This window comes from Camelus dromedarius, chromosome 4 (assembly GCF_036321535.1).
Source record: "Camelus dromedarius isolate mCamDro1 chromosome 4, mCamDro1.pat, whole genome shotgun sequence".
Taxonomy (NCBI): domain Eukaryota; kingdom Metazoa; phylum Chordata; class Mammalia; order Artiodactyla; family Camelidae; genus Camelus; species Camelus dromedarius.
Genome location: NC_087439.1, coordinates 51826961 through 51839276, shown reverse-complemented (window position 1 = coordinate 51839276; position 12316 = coordinate 51826961). Strand labels below are relative to the sequence as shown.

General features: G+C 38.4%; 1 protein-coding gene across 7 annotated transcripts in view; it reads left to right on the top strand.

Moving 5' to 3' along the window:
• The window catches only part of CCDC141 (coiled-coil domain containing 141), a 194972-nt gene that overhangs the window by 172451 nt on the left and 10205 nt on the right, over positions 1-12316 (top strand). For 5 of the 7 annotated variants that reach the window (XM_031451742.2, XM_031451739.2, XM_031451738.2 and 2 more), the window contains 3 exons: positions 1056-1239; positions 4182-4294; positions 8257-8373. In XM_031451742.2, the coding sequence (XP_031307602.2) occupies positions 1056-1239; positions 4182-4294; positions 8257-8373 (414 nt within the window). Of the gene's footprint in view, positions 1-1055; positions 1240-4181; positions 4295-7235; positions 7366-8256; positions 8374-12316 lie in introns of those variants that run through there. The other 2 variants (XM_031451741.2, XM_064484942.1) reach the window with 2 other exon arrangements.

The window sequence follows — 12316 nt, the reverse complement described above, 5'->3', positions numbered from 1 at the left end:
TCAAGGAATTGCTGGATATCTGTTAAACTACTCAAAATGACTTTTTATTTCACAGATTTTGAAAATGTTTAGAAAGAAAGGTGATACTTGGATTTTTCAGGTACAAAAATTGTTATTGGTGTTATTTTGTTTTTGTCAAGAGGATAAATGGCAAGGTATACATAAATTATATGAAATGTGACAAGATAAAGTTATTTGCACACTTCATATTGAAGAAACTCTACAGTTGAAGTTCCTGAGTGTTCTTTGTAGCCATTATTCTGAGATAGAAAACATCTCTCTCTACCACAAATGCAATAGAGCTTTTAGACTTCACAGCACATTAAGGAGGACCGTGATTATCATTCTTGTGTATCTGATGTATAGGTTCGCTGTACTTCTGTGGCATTTATTTAAAGCCAGCTCCTAACAGAGTCATGTGTTTCTATTTCTCACTCAGCCTAAGTGCTTCTGGCCTTGCTCAGACACATTTCTTCCATCACAGTTACTTATTTTTGGTGAGAAACTGTCTCAATTCTCCACTGTGCTTTGAAAATATGACTATTTTCTATTAAGAAGAGTTTAAAGGCTATTCTTCAAGTGATATTTCCTCGATCTGTAGACTAAATCTTATTCTTAAAAGGGAATTTGTTTATTGGAGTGTTATTTGGGCAATACTTCATCCGTGTGTTAATGATTTCAATTAATGAGGCTGGATTTGTGTGTTTGCGCTCTTTCCTTTAGCTGACATTTGGATTCTTTTTAGCGCCATATGCTTTTCATACTGCCTGTTCTTGTAAGCCTGCAGCATTCATTTTAGGAATTATGCTTCAGGCACATCTAGGGAGGCTGGAAAATCAAACGAATTTCCATACTTCTTTCTTATCTGACTCTCATTTCCAAGTGCAAAAGTATATGACCATGTTTTGATCTTTTCTATATTAGGCCTCCGGGAGTTCCCACTAATGTGAATATAAATGTTGAGGAAATTGGAATTTGATACTTCAGTGGTCAAAATGAAGAACTTTGGAAGGACGGTGTCTCTTTAATCTATGTTTTGTCCCATTTTAATTTAGTGTAACTTTTGGTATGAAGATGCAAGTGCTACAGTTGTAAGAGTTGGAAAATACGCCACAGAGTGCACGACAAAGGCAGCTGTGGAAGTTCTCCACCAGCAGTTCCAAAAGTTTATCACACCCTCAGTGCCTCAGCAAGAAGAAAGGATTCAGGAGATCAGTGACCTCGCTCAGTGCTTATATGGTGAGGTCTCTTGTAAGATACCTAGTGATTCACCATTGAATGAATCTGTAGTGAACCTAATCCAGCAGAAGGCAGAGCGTGACAAGACCTCAGGGTCCTCACTCCACCAGCCTATTCAGGGAAAGGGTTCCGAGAGGAGTGAAAGTGACCAGTGGGGAGTAGAGGAAGGCGCCCCTGGCTGCAGGAGATGAAGCCTGTGGATCTCTAATGACCGTTTGTAGACCCTCCTTCTCTATTCTCTTTTCTTCCCCCGTCCCAGCCATTCATCTTCAGGGTAATAAAACCAGAACAGTACTCAGCTTATGCAGACAAAAAAAAATCTAATTTCCACTGGAGTGATTCCTCAAAAAACATACAAAATTCCCATAATAGTTTAGGTAGGTAGAAAGCTAAGACTGAAGTCTACAGTCCTCTCATTTCTATGAGGGTTATGGTTCATGGATATAAGAGAGCTGGAAGATTTCCCCTCATCTTCCTCTCACTTGTGGAGTGAATGGAAGAACTCAAATTATCATCTCCCAGGTTGGCTTTCCTCTTCTCTGTGACTGTCGATCTGAGAAGTCTTTCTCTCTGAAGGAGGCCGCCATTTAAAAGGCCTTTGGTTGGTGACAGTCCTTGAGGGTACAGAGGAATAAGTTTCATGAATTCCCTGACAGTGTTAACTCTGAGGCTAAGAGTAATTCCTGGTGATTGGGCAAATCTAGCCCCAGAAGAAGACAGCAGCAGGTGCTGTGAAATGCTTCATTTGGCTGCCTGCAGCTGCTGCTAGATGAACATTTTCTCTCGTACCTGAAGCAGTATCTATGGATAGCCATAAAAATTTTGTAGGACAATAGATATGCAATACCTAATATTACATTATTGAGAATAAATTATTAATGATTTTCCAAAGGAGAAGGGTAGAAATATAAAAATAATAAAATACAGATTTTATATAGATTGAAAATTAACAGAAATGAATGTGATGTTTCATTTGTACTGTAGTTACTGTATAAGTGCACTAAAAAATTCTGGAGACACTTGGCTCCTGTAGAATGGTTTATGTTTTCCTCTATTATTGTATTTTTCACACTGTAGCATAATCACCTTTTCATTTGTCTGCTCCACTGACCATAAGCTCCTGAGGGCAAGGAAAGTGTGTTTTATCACTATATTTCAGTGCCTATTCAATTTCAGCACATGGTAAGTACTCACAAAGACCCCATAAAAGTTATGTTACCTTCCCATCACACACAATCCCATATCCTGCTTTGTTTGTATTCCTGGCCCTCATCACCAGCTGACATATTGTGTAGTTATTTGTCTGTTGTTCCCTTCCAGAGTAAAAGCTCCTTAAGAGATGAGATTTTGCCTGTTAGTTCACTGCTTCATGTTTCATACAGGTGCTTAACAAATATTTGATGAATAAGTGACCCACTAAATGAATAAATGAATGGCATGGGTCTTTATCCACTATGGATTTTAAATTTTTTTCATCAAGTAAGATACTTTAGGAATATTATATCAACTTTTGCTGGCCACCCAGGCATTATTGAACCCAGAATTTTAATGCAAATAAATTTATCTAAAAAAAAATGTGTGAGTACACATTATGTACCAGGAGCTGTGATTGATATAAAGACATATAAGACCTAGTTCCATCATTCAAGAATCCAATCTATGCCTAGAAATCACAATATAGTAAATGCAACGAGAAAGGTATAAAATGCGTGTATTAGTTTGCTCGAGCTGCTGTAACAAAATACCATAGACTGCGTGGCTTAAACACCATAAATTTATTTCCTCACAGTTCTGGAGGCTGGACGTCTCAGATCAAGGTGCTAATAGAGTTGATTTCTGCTGAGGCTTCTCTCCTCTTGCTGCCTCTTCACATGGACGTCCCTCTGTGCACAAGAACCCCTATTTCCCCAGTGTCTCTCCCTCTTCATATACAGACATCATCATATTGGTTTGGGGCCCCACCCTAATAGCCTCTTTTTAATTTAATCACCTTTTAAAGACCTCATCTCCAAATATGGTGATATTCTGAGATACTGGGAATTGGGGCTTCAGCATATTAATTTTAGGAGGGACACATTTCAGCCCATAACAATGTGCAATACTAGTTTAGCCTAAACTGTGGAGTCCAGTAGTCCAGGTTTAAATCTCTACTCCTCCAGTCATTGTCTGGGTCACCTGAGGAGATTCCTTTGTGCCTCAGTTTCCTCACTAGGAAATGCAATAGAACCTATCAGAGGAGGATTATGTTAACTAATGCATATAAAGTGCTGAGCCACAGGCAATAATAAGCACTCGCCCCATGCTAGGTCTTCGTAATATCATTCCAACAAGGAGAGGTAAAATCCAGTTGGGAAAGGTTCAGAACACTTTCACAAAGATGTCGGCATTTGAGGTAGACCTTGAAGAGTGAGTAGGATTTGTCAAGCAGAAATAGGGAGGTGGGGGAGGGCCTTCCCAGTACAGGAAAGAATACTCAGTGGCTGTGGGGAAGAGTTGCTGGTTGAGTTTGGCCAGAGATGAAATAGGTGAGAGAGTTAGGGTGACATACTTTTGAGAGAGGCAGGTTGAAACCATATCATGGGGAGCCTTGAATGTAGGCTCTTCTATGTAGTGAAGAACCACTGAATGTTCTGAAAAGAAGAGAACTGATCAGAATGGAGCTTTAAGAATACTCATATGGCAACACTATTTGGGTTACATAAAATTAACGTGGCACAGCAAATGTGACAGTTTTTCTAGAATACTTGGTTTTTTCAAAAATGGCTTTATGTATGTATGTATATATGTATGTATGTATTTATCTGTTCAACAAGTCTTTATTAAGCATTTACTATCTACCAGCCCTTACAACTGGACACTGGGGAGATAAGTTCTTGCCTGGGACTTTTTTTTTCCCTGCTAAGGATTTTACTTTTAAATATAATTTTATCCTTTCTCCCCAGGTTTTGAGGAAGGACAGAAATGTGCTGAGAAAATAGTGGCCAAACACAAGGAGGTCCTTGAATCTGTTACTGAATTATGTAGCTCTCTCACAGAGCTAGAGGAAAAGCTGAAGGTAATTTCTTCTTACCAGAATATGTATTTTTAAGTGGTATAAATAAAAATGTGTTGAGCAAGTGTCTTCTGGTGCAAAGATGTTCTAATAAAAATTCTCAAGGGACAATGTGCACATTTGTCTCACAGTTTTCTAACATAATTATCTGGGTGTTTCTGATAATTCTGTTTCTTTTCTATCATGGCAGAGAGAAATATTGCTGAGAATGAGGGCCAAATAAAATTAAGGTGTCTCGTTAACATTTTCATGGATCACAACTTAAAGAATAAATGTGTGCTGGTAAAATCAAAATCAAGTCTGTATTAAGTAACCTTACGTTTTCATTCATAAATAATGAACACAGGTGGTTTTTTTCCCTCCAAATTGTGGCCCCAAAGAAAATAAAACTAATATTCAGGTATTATACTCATTGAACATCTAGCTTCATGAAAATATTAAAATAATCATTAGCATCTTTCATGGAATAAAAAATTGATGGTAAAAAATACAGAGGAAATGTGTTTATGACTCTACCTAGGCAAAATCCAGTTAAAAGAGAGAAATGTACACATACATTATTTTGTCTCTATCATGTTAAAAAATGGTTTCATTAGTGCTGTTTTTGCAGCTGGCTGAAAGAACCAGAGTTATTTAGGATGAAGACAATGGCAAGGTTGCTAAGCACACAGGCTCTAGGGTAAAACACAGCCCCCCAAGGAATGCCAGGTCTCCAGATGACTGGATTTGTGATTTGGGGGAAATTCCTTAATGGCCCAGAATCTCAGTTTCCTGATCCATAGAATGGACATAGAGGAGTCTCATCACAGAGTACCCCTGAGGACTGAACGTGAAAACACCTGTGATTATTCTCGTAATTGCTGTTGTTGAGATATAACTGTGCTCTTGCAGTTCAAAGCAGAATTATATCTGTTCTAGCAACCATTTTTTCTGTGTCAATTTCCATGTCGTAAATTTGAATACCATCCCATTCAAATTAGTTTGCTAAGCTTTCAATTCAGTGGGTGCCCAGTCAAATTATCTTTTTCCTTTGGTTGAGAATCTAGATTTTTCAACTTTTTTACCATTTTACATAACACTGTGGTGAACATCTTTGTACATGAAAGCTTTTATCTTTCTTTCGTATTATTACCTACACAAAAATTCTCCAGGGCAGATTTGGGTAAATGGTTATAAAGTTTTCAATGTTTATATATATATTTTGCTTTCTGTTTTTTTTTTTTTTTACAATTATAGTGCCACCAGTAATGTATGAATGTACCATATAATTTGTATTATCTTTTTCAACATTTGTCATTTCCTCCTCACCTTCACCCCACCCACTGAGGATCTGTTTCTTCCCCTGACTTCTGTCTGATACACAGCCTGAAAATCGCTGCTACTTCTGACTCTTTGCTGTTGCCTATAACATCCCTTCCATTTAATAAAACCTATTCCCTTAAAGTTATATCCCTTTCCAGCTTTTCACCTTCATGGCTACTGTTCCTGGAAACTGTTTCTACCCCCTCTCTCCACGTCCTCTTTCTCTGATACTTCTGCACTCCCTGAGTCAGGAGTGCACCCTCTCTTTCTCATCCCCTATCTGTTACTTGGATTCTCTTTTCCTGTAGTCAGGAGCCTCCTAATTATTCACTCTAGCTAGATGCCCCTTTCTGAATATAGTTCTGCTAGTGTCATTTTTTACATTGAAAGTACTTCGCTACAAACTCTTCCTTGCTTAGCGAGTCAAGTTCAGACTCAAGGCCTTCCAGTGTTCTGAGGCTGATGGTCTTTCCAAATCACTGTGATTCTGCATTCATTGTAGCTTCCTGTCTCACTGGTCTACCCCCTACATTCCTAAGTTTCCTGCTTCTAAATTTTGACAGTAGCCACTGCTTATCTGCAGTTTTGCTCTCTGTGGTTTCGGTTAGATGCACTCAACCTCGGTCTGAAAATATTAAATGGAAAATTCCAGAAATAAACAATTCATTAGTTTTAAATTGCGAGAGACCACCTTCACATAACTTTTGTCACAGTATATTGCTATAATTATAATTGCTCTAATCTATTTGTTATTAGTTATTGTCATTAACCTATTACTATGCCTAGTTTATAAATTAAACTTTATCATAAGTATGTATGCACAGGAAAAAACATAGTTCATGTATATAAAGTTTTTGGTACTATCTGCGGTTTCAGGCATCCACTGGGCATCTTGGAACGTATCCCCTGCAGATAAGGGCCGACTACTGTACTTCACGTACATGACCTTCTATCTCTCTTATCTAAATTGTTGATCCCTCAAAGCCAAACCCAAATACTGCCTTCTCCACAACTCTTTCCTCGGCTGTATCACTCCCCCTCTTACCTCCCAAAGCATCTGTGTTCCTTCCTACCAGTCATCGCATATAACCATCACTGCCATCCCAGCCTCTCTACCTGATCATACTTGAGGAAACCCCGTTCAGTTTAGAGTCTCACACAGCACTTAACACTACGCTTTCCCTAAAACAAGTTCTCCAGAAGGTGTTTTGGCGTTTGTAGTAAAAGCTCAAGGGATTGGCACAGAAAAGAATCATTCAGGAGCTCAAATAGTCTTGATGTGGGTGGATACAAAAATGAGGAAGGGCCTCTCTGGCAAAAAAAAATAGGCATCAGCATCGCGCTACAAGTTACAGCCTGAACAAAAGGCTGTCAAAGAACGCTTACTAGCACTTTACAGATGTTAGCATGTGAGCATAAATGCCTAGTTTTCATGTCTGTAGGGTTGATGCTATGACTCTCTCTTGTGGAGGTTACTGAAAAGGAGGCCCAGAAATCCCTGTCAAGGCTGAAATAGTGAAAATAATCCTTTCTATTTGTATAGCAGTTTGAGATTTACAAAGGATTTTGATATATATTACCTCTATAATTTCCAAACAGCCTTATGATGGACATAAGGCAGATATTGTTTTCTTTGTTTTAGAGAGAAGTTCAAAGAGGGTGAAAGAGCTCTGCTTGGAGCCCCACACTCAGTAGTGGTGGATCCAGAACGTGAACTCAGCTACAACTCAAAATCGAGTACTCCTTCCACCACTGCCACTTGAGAATTAGTGCTCAGGTGTGTACTAAAGCAGAGTAACTTATCCAGTGATACAAACCAGTTTAAGTTTTAGAGTTGAGAGTAAAAGCTGAATCTCCCCAGTAAAGGTCTCCCCAAATCCTCCAGGTTGGTGTAACATATGCATTTGAAAAGCATGCCTATTTCTCTTAAGACTCATCTGATGCCCATGTTCCAGGCAGTACAGAGCATCTTCTGTTGCAGTATGACCTCATCCTAACTGGTGTCCTGTCACTTGGTGTGCCTGTGGCTCCCTTAACCTTCACAGAGTCTCTGCAGCTCTCACACTGGCTTCGCAGCAATTTGCAAACCCCCTGTCCTTCCATGACTAAAATGGAGCCCATGAACTGCAAGGGCAAAATACCATCCCCCGCAAAGCATCATTGTTCTCAGTTATTTTTTTCTTTACCTATACTCAGTGGTATTTCCTTCCTCTTTTCCTTCCTTTGAATCTCCCAAACATTTTGCTGATGTAAATTCTTTGGATTTCCTACTTTGTTCTCCATCAGGATCTTCAGCCATTTCTACCTCATTGCTGCCCCCCAGATTCTCCCAGTGGTTTAAACTGCCACACACAATGATTTTTCTCTCTAGAGGATGTTCCTGTAGGTGTATTCTATTGTAACAGTGACTTTTTTCCTGCTGGGCCTTTGAACAACCAGTTTTTTTCTGAAAATGAACTTTATCAAAGGAATGAGGTGGGAAGGGAGCCATAAGCTTGAAGGGATAGCTTTATAAATCACATCACGGGAGTGTGTCCATCTCTTGTGGAATACATTTACTGATGCATTGCAAATGGTCTATGTTTTTTCCCAAGTGGTTACTGTGTGGCATTGTTCCCTCAACTTTCCTGGCCCAAGCTCTCACTAACCATCACTTTGTACAGCAGGGAGATGTTGTAAAGATGAATCTGAATATGGAAGACTTCCATGATGATTCCGTCGACCTACTGAAAGAACCAGCGAGAAGTAAGCAGACAGTATTTAATAAAGAAAGGATTAAGGTATGTAACCTCAGATATTCATTTTTGTTTTGAGGTTAGAGTCATTGTACATTGGAAAAAATTTAATGGAAGCCTTCTTATCTATCTGTATCTTCCAGTGTAAATGCCTTACCCCTTACTTCCTTTCTACCCCTTTCTTAGTCCTTCTTCTTTCCCCTGTGCTTTCTCTCTGTGCCTCCCCCTCCCCCCCACTGAATACTGGAACCATAGCATTTCACAGTGGCATTAAGACAGCCATTCAAATACCATACCGTTGCCAAAAACTTTTGTTTCTCTCATCTTTAGCTGCCTTTACTGTTGGCCTTAATATATTCAATCCCAGCTTCAAATGTATTTCTCCTCTTCATCATACCACCAAGCTGTGATTCTGTTGTTTTATATTACCCACTGGAAAAACTCAATACATCAAATTAGATTGTATCTTGTTCCACAGAATCCACCTCTAAGATGATATTTATAGGTACATGTACTAAAACATAGGATGCAACTGAAATACAAATACTAAAGTATTCAGAGAAATGTTAATTAAAGTCTCTGCATTACAGATAGATTAAGTATGCAGCAAAAACTGCAAATACTCACAAAATGCAAATGCATTTCAAAAACATTATTCAAATCACATCATTATGGATTTTTTGGTATAAGTTGCTCACTCTCTATTCATAGCAGCTGGACTATAAATAGCTCTTGACTTTAGGCTTTGCCAAGTTTACTCCCAGTGTTGGTCTCTCTCCCAAGGAACTGAAGGAACAAGCAGAGTCAACATTATTCTCAGCTACCCCCAAATAAATACAATATACTTTTTGTGACATGAGAGTTAGAAAAATTCTGTACTTGTTGCATGGATAGAGACTTATCTTTCCTTAAAGTAAATACAGTTCTTACAGCTCTCTTATAGGTCCATAGTCCTTTTCCATAGGTTAAATCCATGTCAAGGTCTAGTGTAATTATACATCCACCAGGCAGCAAGTCCCATTAATTAAGCAAGCTGACTTTTCTGGAGGATGGCTTTGTAGCCTTTAAACCCTGATTCCTCTCTGAGGCAAAGGAACCTTAATTGTCTTGTTGGACCTTAGTCTTATATCACATAGTCTTTGGTTACTTTGATTGTCTAAATCAGGACTTCTCAACCTCCGCACTGTTGACATTTTGGCCTAAAGAATTATTTGTTGTGCATTGTAGGAAGTTTAGCAGCATCCCCGACCTCTATTGACTAGATGCCAGCATTGTCCTCCTCTGCCCAGTTGTGACAACCAAAAACGTCTGTAGGAATTATCAAATACCCCTGGGGGGCAAAATCAACCTTGATTGAGACCAACTAGTTGAAACAATAAAGAATAACATTAAATGCATCACATTTTCTCAACTAAGTTATAAGAAGTACTAAATCCAACATCTTATTATTTATTTTTTAAATCCTGCACATTTTTCTACATTGTCAACCCCACACATTTACTAATTAGAAACAAAAGTTATTGCTCCCAGAGCAAATACACTCATTTATACTTCATAAAAATGGTTTTTCTTGCTTTTATTTATTTTTCTTAGAAAAAAATTAAAGGAAGAGACTCCTTTAAATAAAAAAGCAAGATTTGCTTTCACTAAGAAATATTTGTTTCAATATAAATTGAAAGTCATGAAAGATCACCAGTTATTTAGGATAAAAGTGAAAATCCATAATTACAGCTGTCAAGATCTCTCACTGACCTCGTTTCACATATACATTCTGGTGCAATTGACAGAATGAAAGGGCAGCAATAATCTTCACTTTTTAACAGCTCAGTCGCATTTACCCTCTTATTGTCTCTATCATTTATATCATGGGTCAGATGTAATGAGTTTCTGAACACCATGTGGGCAGATAACAAGAAGCACCAAGTAAAAAGCTTATCTGGGAATCACTGCATTCCTTTCTAATACCCTTGAGTGGTATTGTTCATCCTCAGAAAATTATCTGAGTCAGAAAGAGCAAGTCCACCAGCTGTTACAAGAATATATTCAGCACAGGATTTTCTCTTGGAGATAGTAAAGTGCTCCTCATTTTTCTGACCCCAAAAATATAGCAGGTGAAAATAGACAACTCAGTCAATGCAATGCCTATCGCATTGCTAGCAGATTAGTGATGGTGTTTGAGTCCCTAGGTGAGCACCGAAGCTCAATCCACAGGAATGTCTGAAGACCCCTAAGGTTAAACAGAGGCACAGAGCACTAAGAGCCTTGCCTAAAATCACAGAATCATGTAAGGCTTGCGATGCCAGCATTTAGAGTTACAGAATTCTAGTGCTAGAAGGGATTTAACAATCATCTGATCAAATCTCATTTTACAGTTGAGGAAACTAAGGCCAAAAGAGATTAAATATTTTGCCCTCCAAAAATCACAGAAAGTAGTGTCAGAACTGGTCAGACAGCCCAATTCTCTTGAATTTCAGCCGTGTAACTTTTTTCACAAGACCAAAGGGGAGCTCCAAGAAACTGCTATGAATATAAATAAGCTGTTTTGTAATGATGCTGTAGATTCCCATGACAATTTTTTCCTCTTTCCACTCATCTGTTACATGATGATTAGTAAAGTAGTAGCATGAAAGTACTTTCATAGCAAATAGTTCAGTGGGGTGCTTTTATCAAAGTGGGTGATGGGGTCCCTGGGCCCTCTTCCACTAATCCTGATCACCTGCTGGGAGGGGTAAGATGTTCTTGAGGCATTTGGAAATGTCTTTGGAAAAATTTGGTAAGGGCAAAAGTGCTCTTCACCACCCTTCTGTTCTTTCCTCTTGTCCTCCCCAAATGCTCAGAGGTAGCAAAGTCACCCCTTGACTGCCCAAGTCCCCTTCCAAAGGCCTTCCCAAGAAATGTCTTTCATAGACCAAGCTCTATGTTCAATATCTTTCTTTATCCACTTCCCATTTACCTTCATTAAGTCTTATGTATCCCAAGATAAGACTATCTATTGTGGAGGTATTTTAGAAGATAAAGTCTTATGGTGTTCCCTTGTATTTTCCAACTAGATGGCCCCCGTCTTTGTGGACTTTGAGAATTGGTGCTACACACTTAGTTCAATGGATGTAGAGTATCATTAGGTTCTCTCCTCCTGACATTCACTTTGTTTGCCTACATGGCAATGATTGTAGAGCCAGGTGATTATGTCCATCAGCGGAAATTAAGTTCAGAAATCCCAATGGAGATAAGATCTGAAGCTACAGATTTAGGATTAAGTAAAAGTTAATTGACCATTAGTTATGACAGTGGGTGTGGTCTTTGAAGGGAAAGGTATGTAGAGAAGATTAGAGAATTTAAAGGCAAGATCACATACCATTCATATATTTAGAAGGTGGGAAAATAAAAAGAAAGTTAACAAAGACAAAGAGCAGCCAAGGCTATGAGAGAAACAAATTGAGAATGAGCTATATTTTGGTGAATTAAATCAGAATTTCCCAGCCACTTCACCAGAACTCATCAGATTGATACAAATATGCCCTCCCTGTCTGTGCTGAGATATACAGAATTATCCACCCTTTTCTGGAAAAACACACACACACTTTTTTTCTACTAATAGCAAAAATGGTTTCACAGCAGAAAAATGTGAAAAAGAAATAGTATATGTGAATGTTTGGAAATCATTTTCATAAAGAAAAACTAGTAGAGCCAGGAAACTATAGCTCTGTAGGTTTTAAAAGGGATTTTTATAAAATTCCACAAGGACTTAAAAACTGAAGGCTTGTTTGCATTTGAGAATAAAGGCAGAAGTGCCTAGAATCCAACATGGATTTCCTCAGAAAAACTTCTATTAAACCCACCCTATTTTGCTTTGTGAGATGATTATTTAATCGAAAATTCTAGGTTAGTTCCATAGGCAAAATTTATTGTGATTTCAGGAAGTCAGTCATTTGATAAACACACTCATGATATCTCTTAAGGGAAGTGGAGAAATTTGTGAACTGAATGA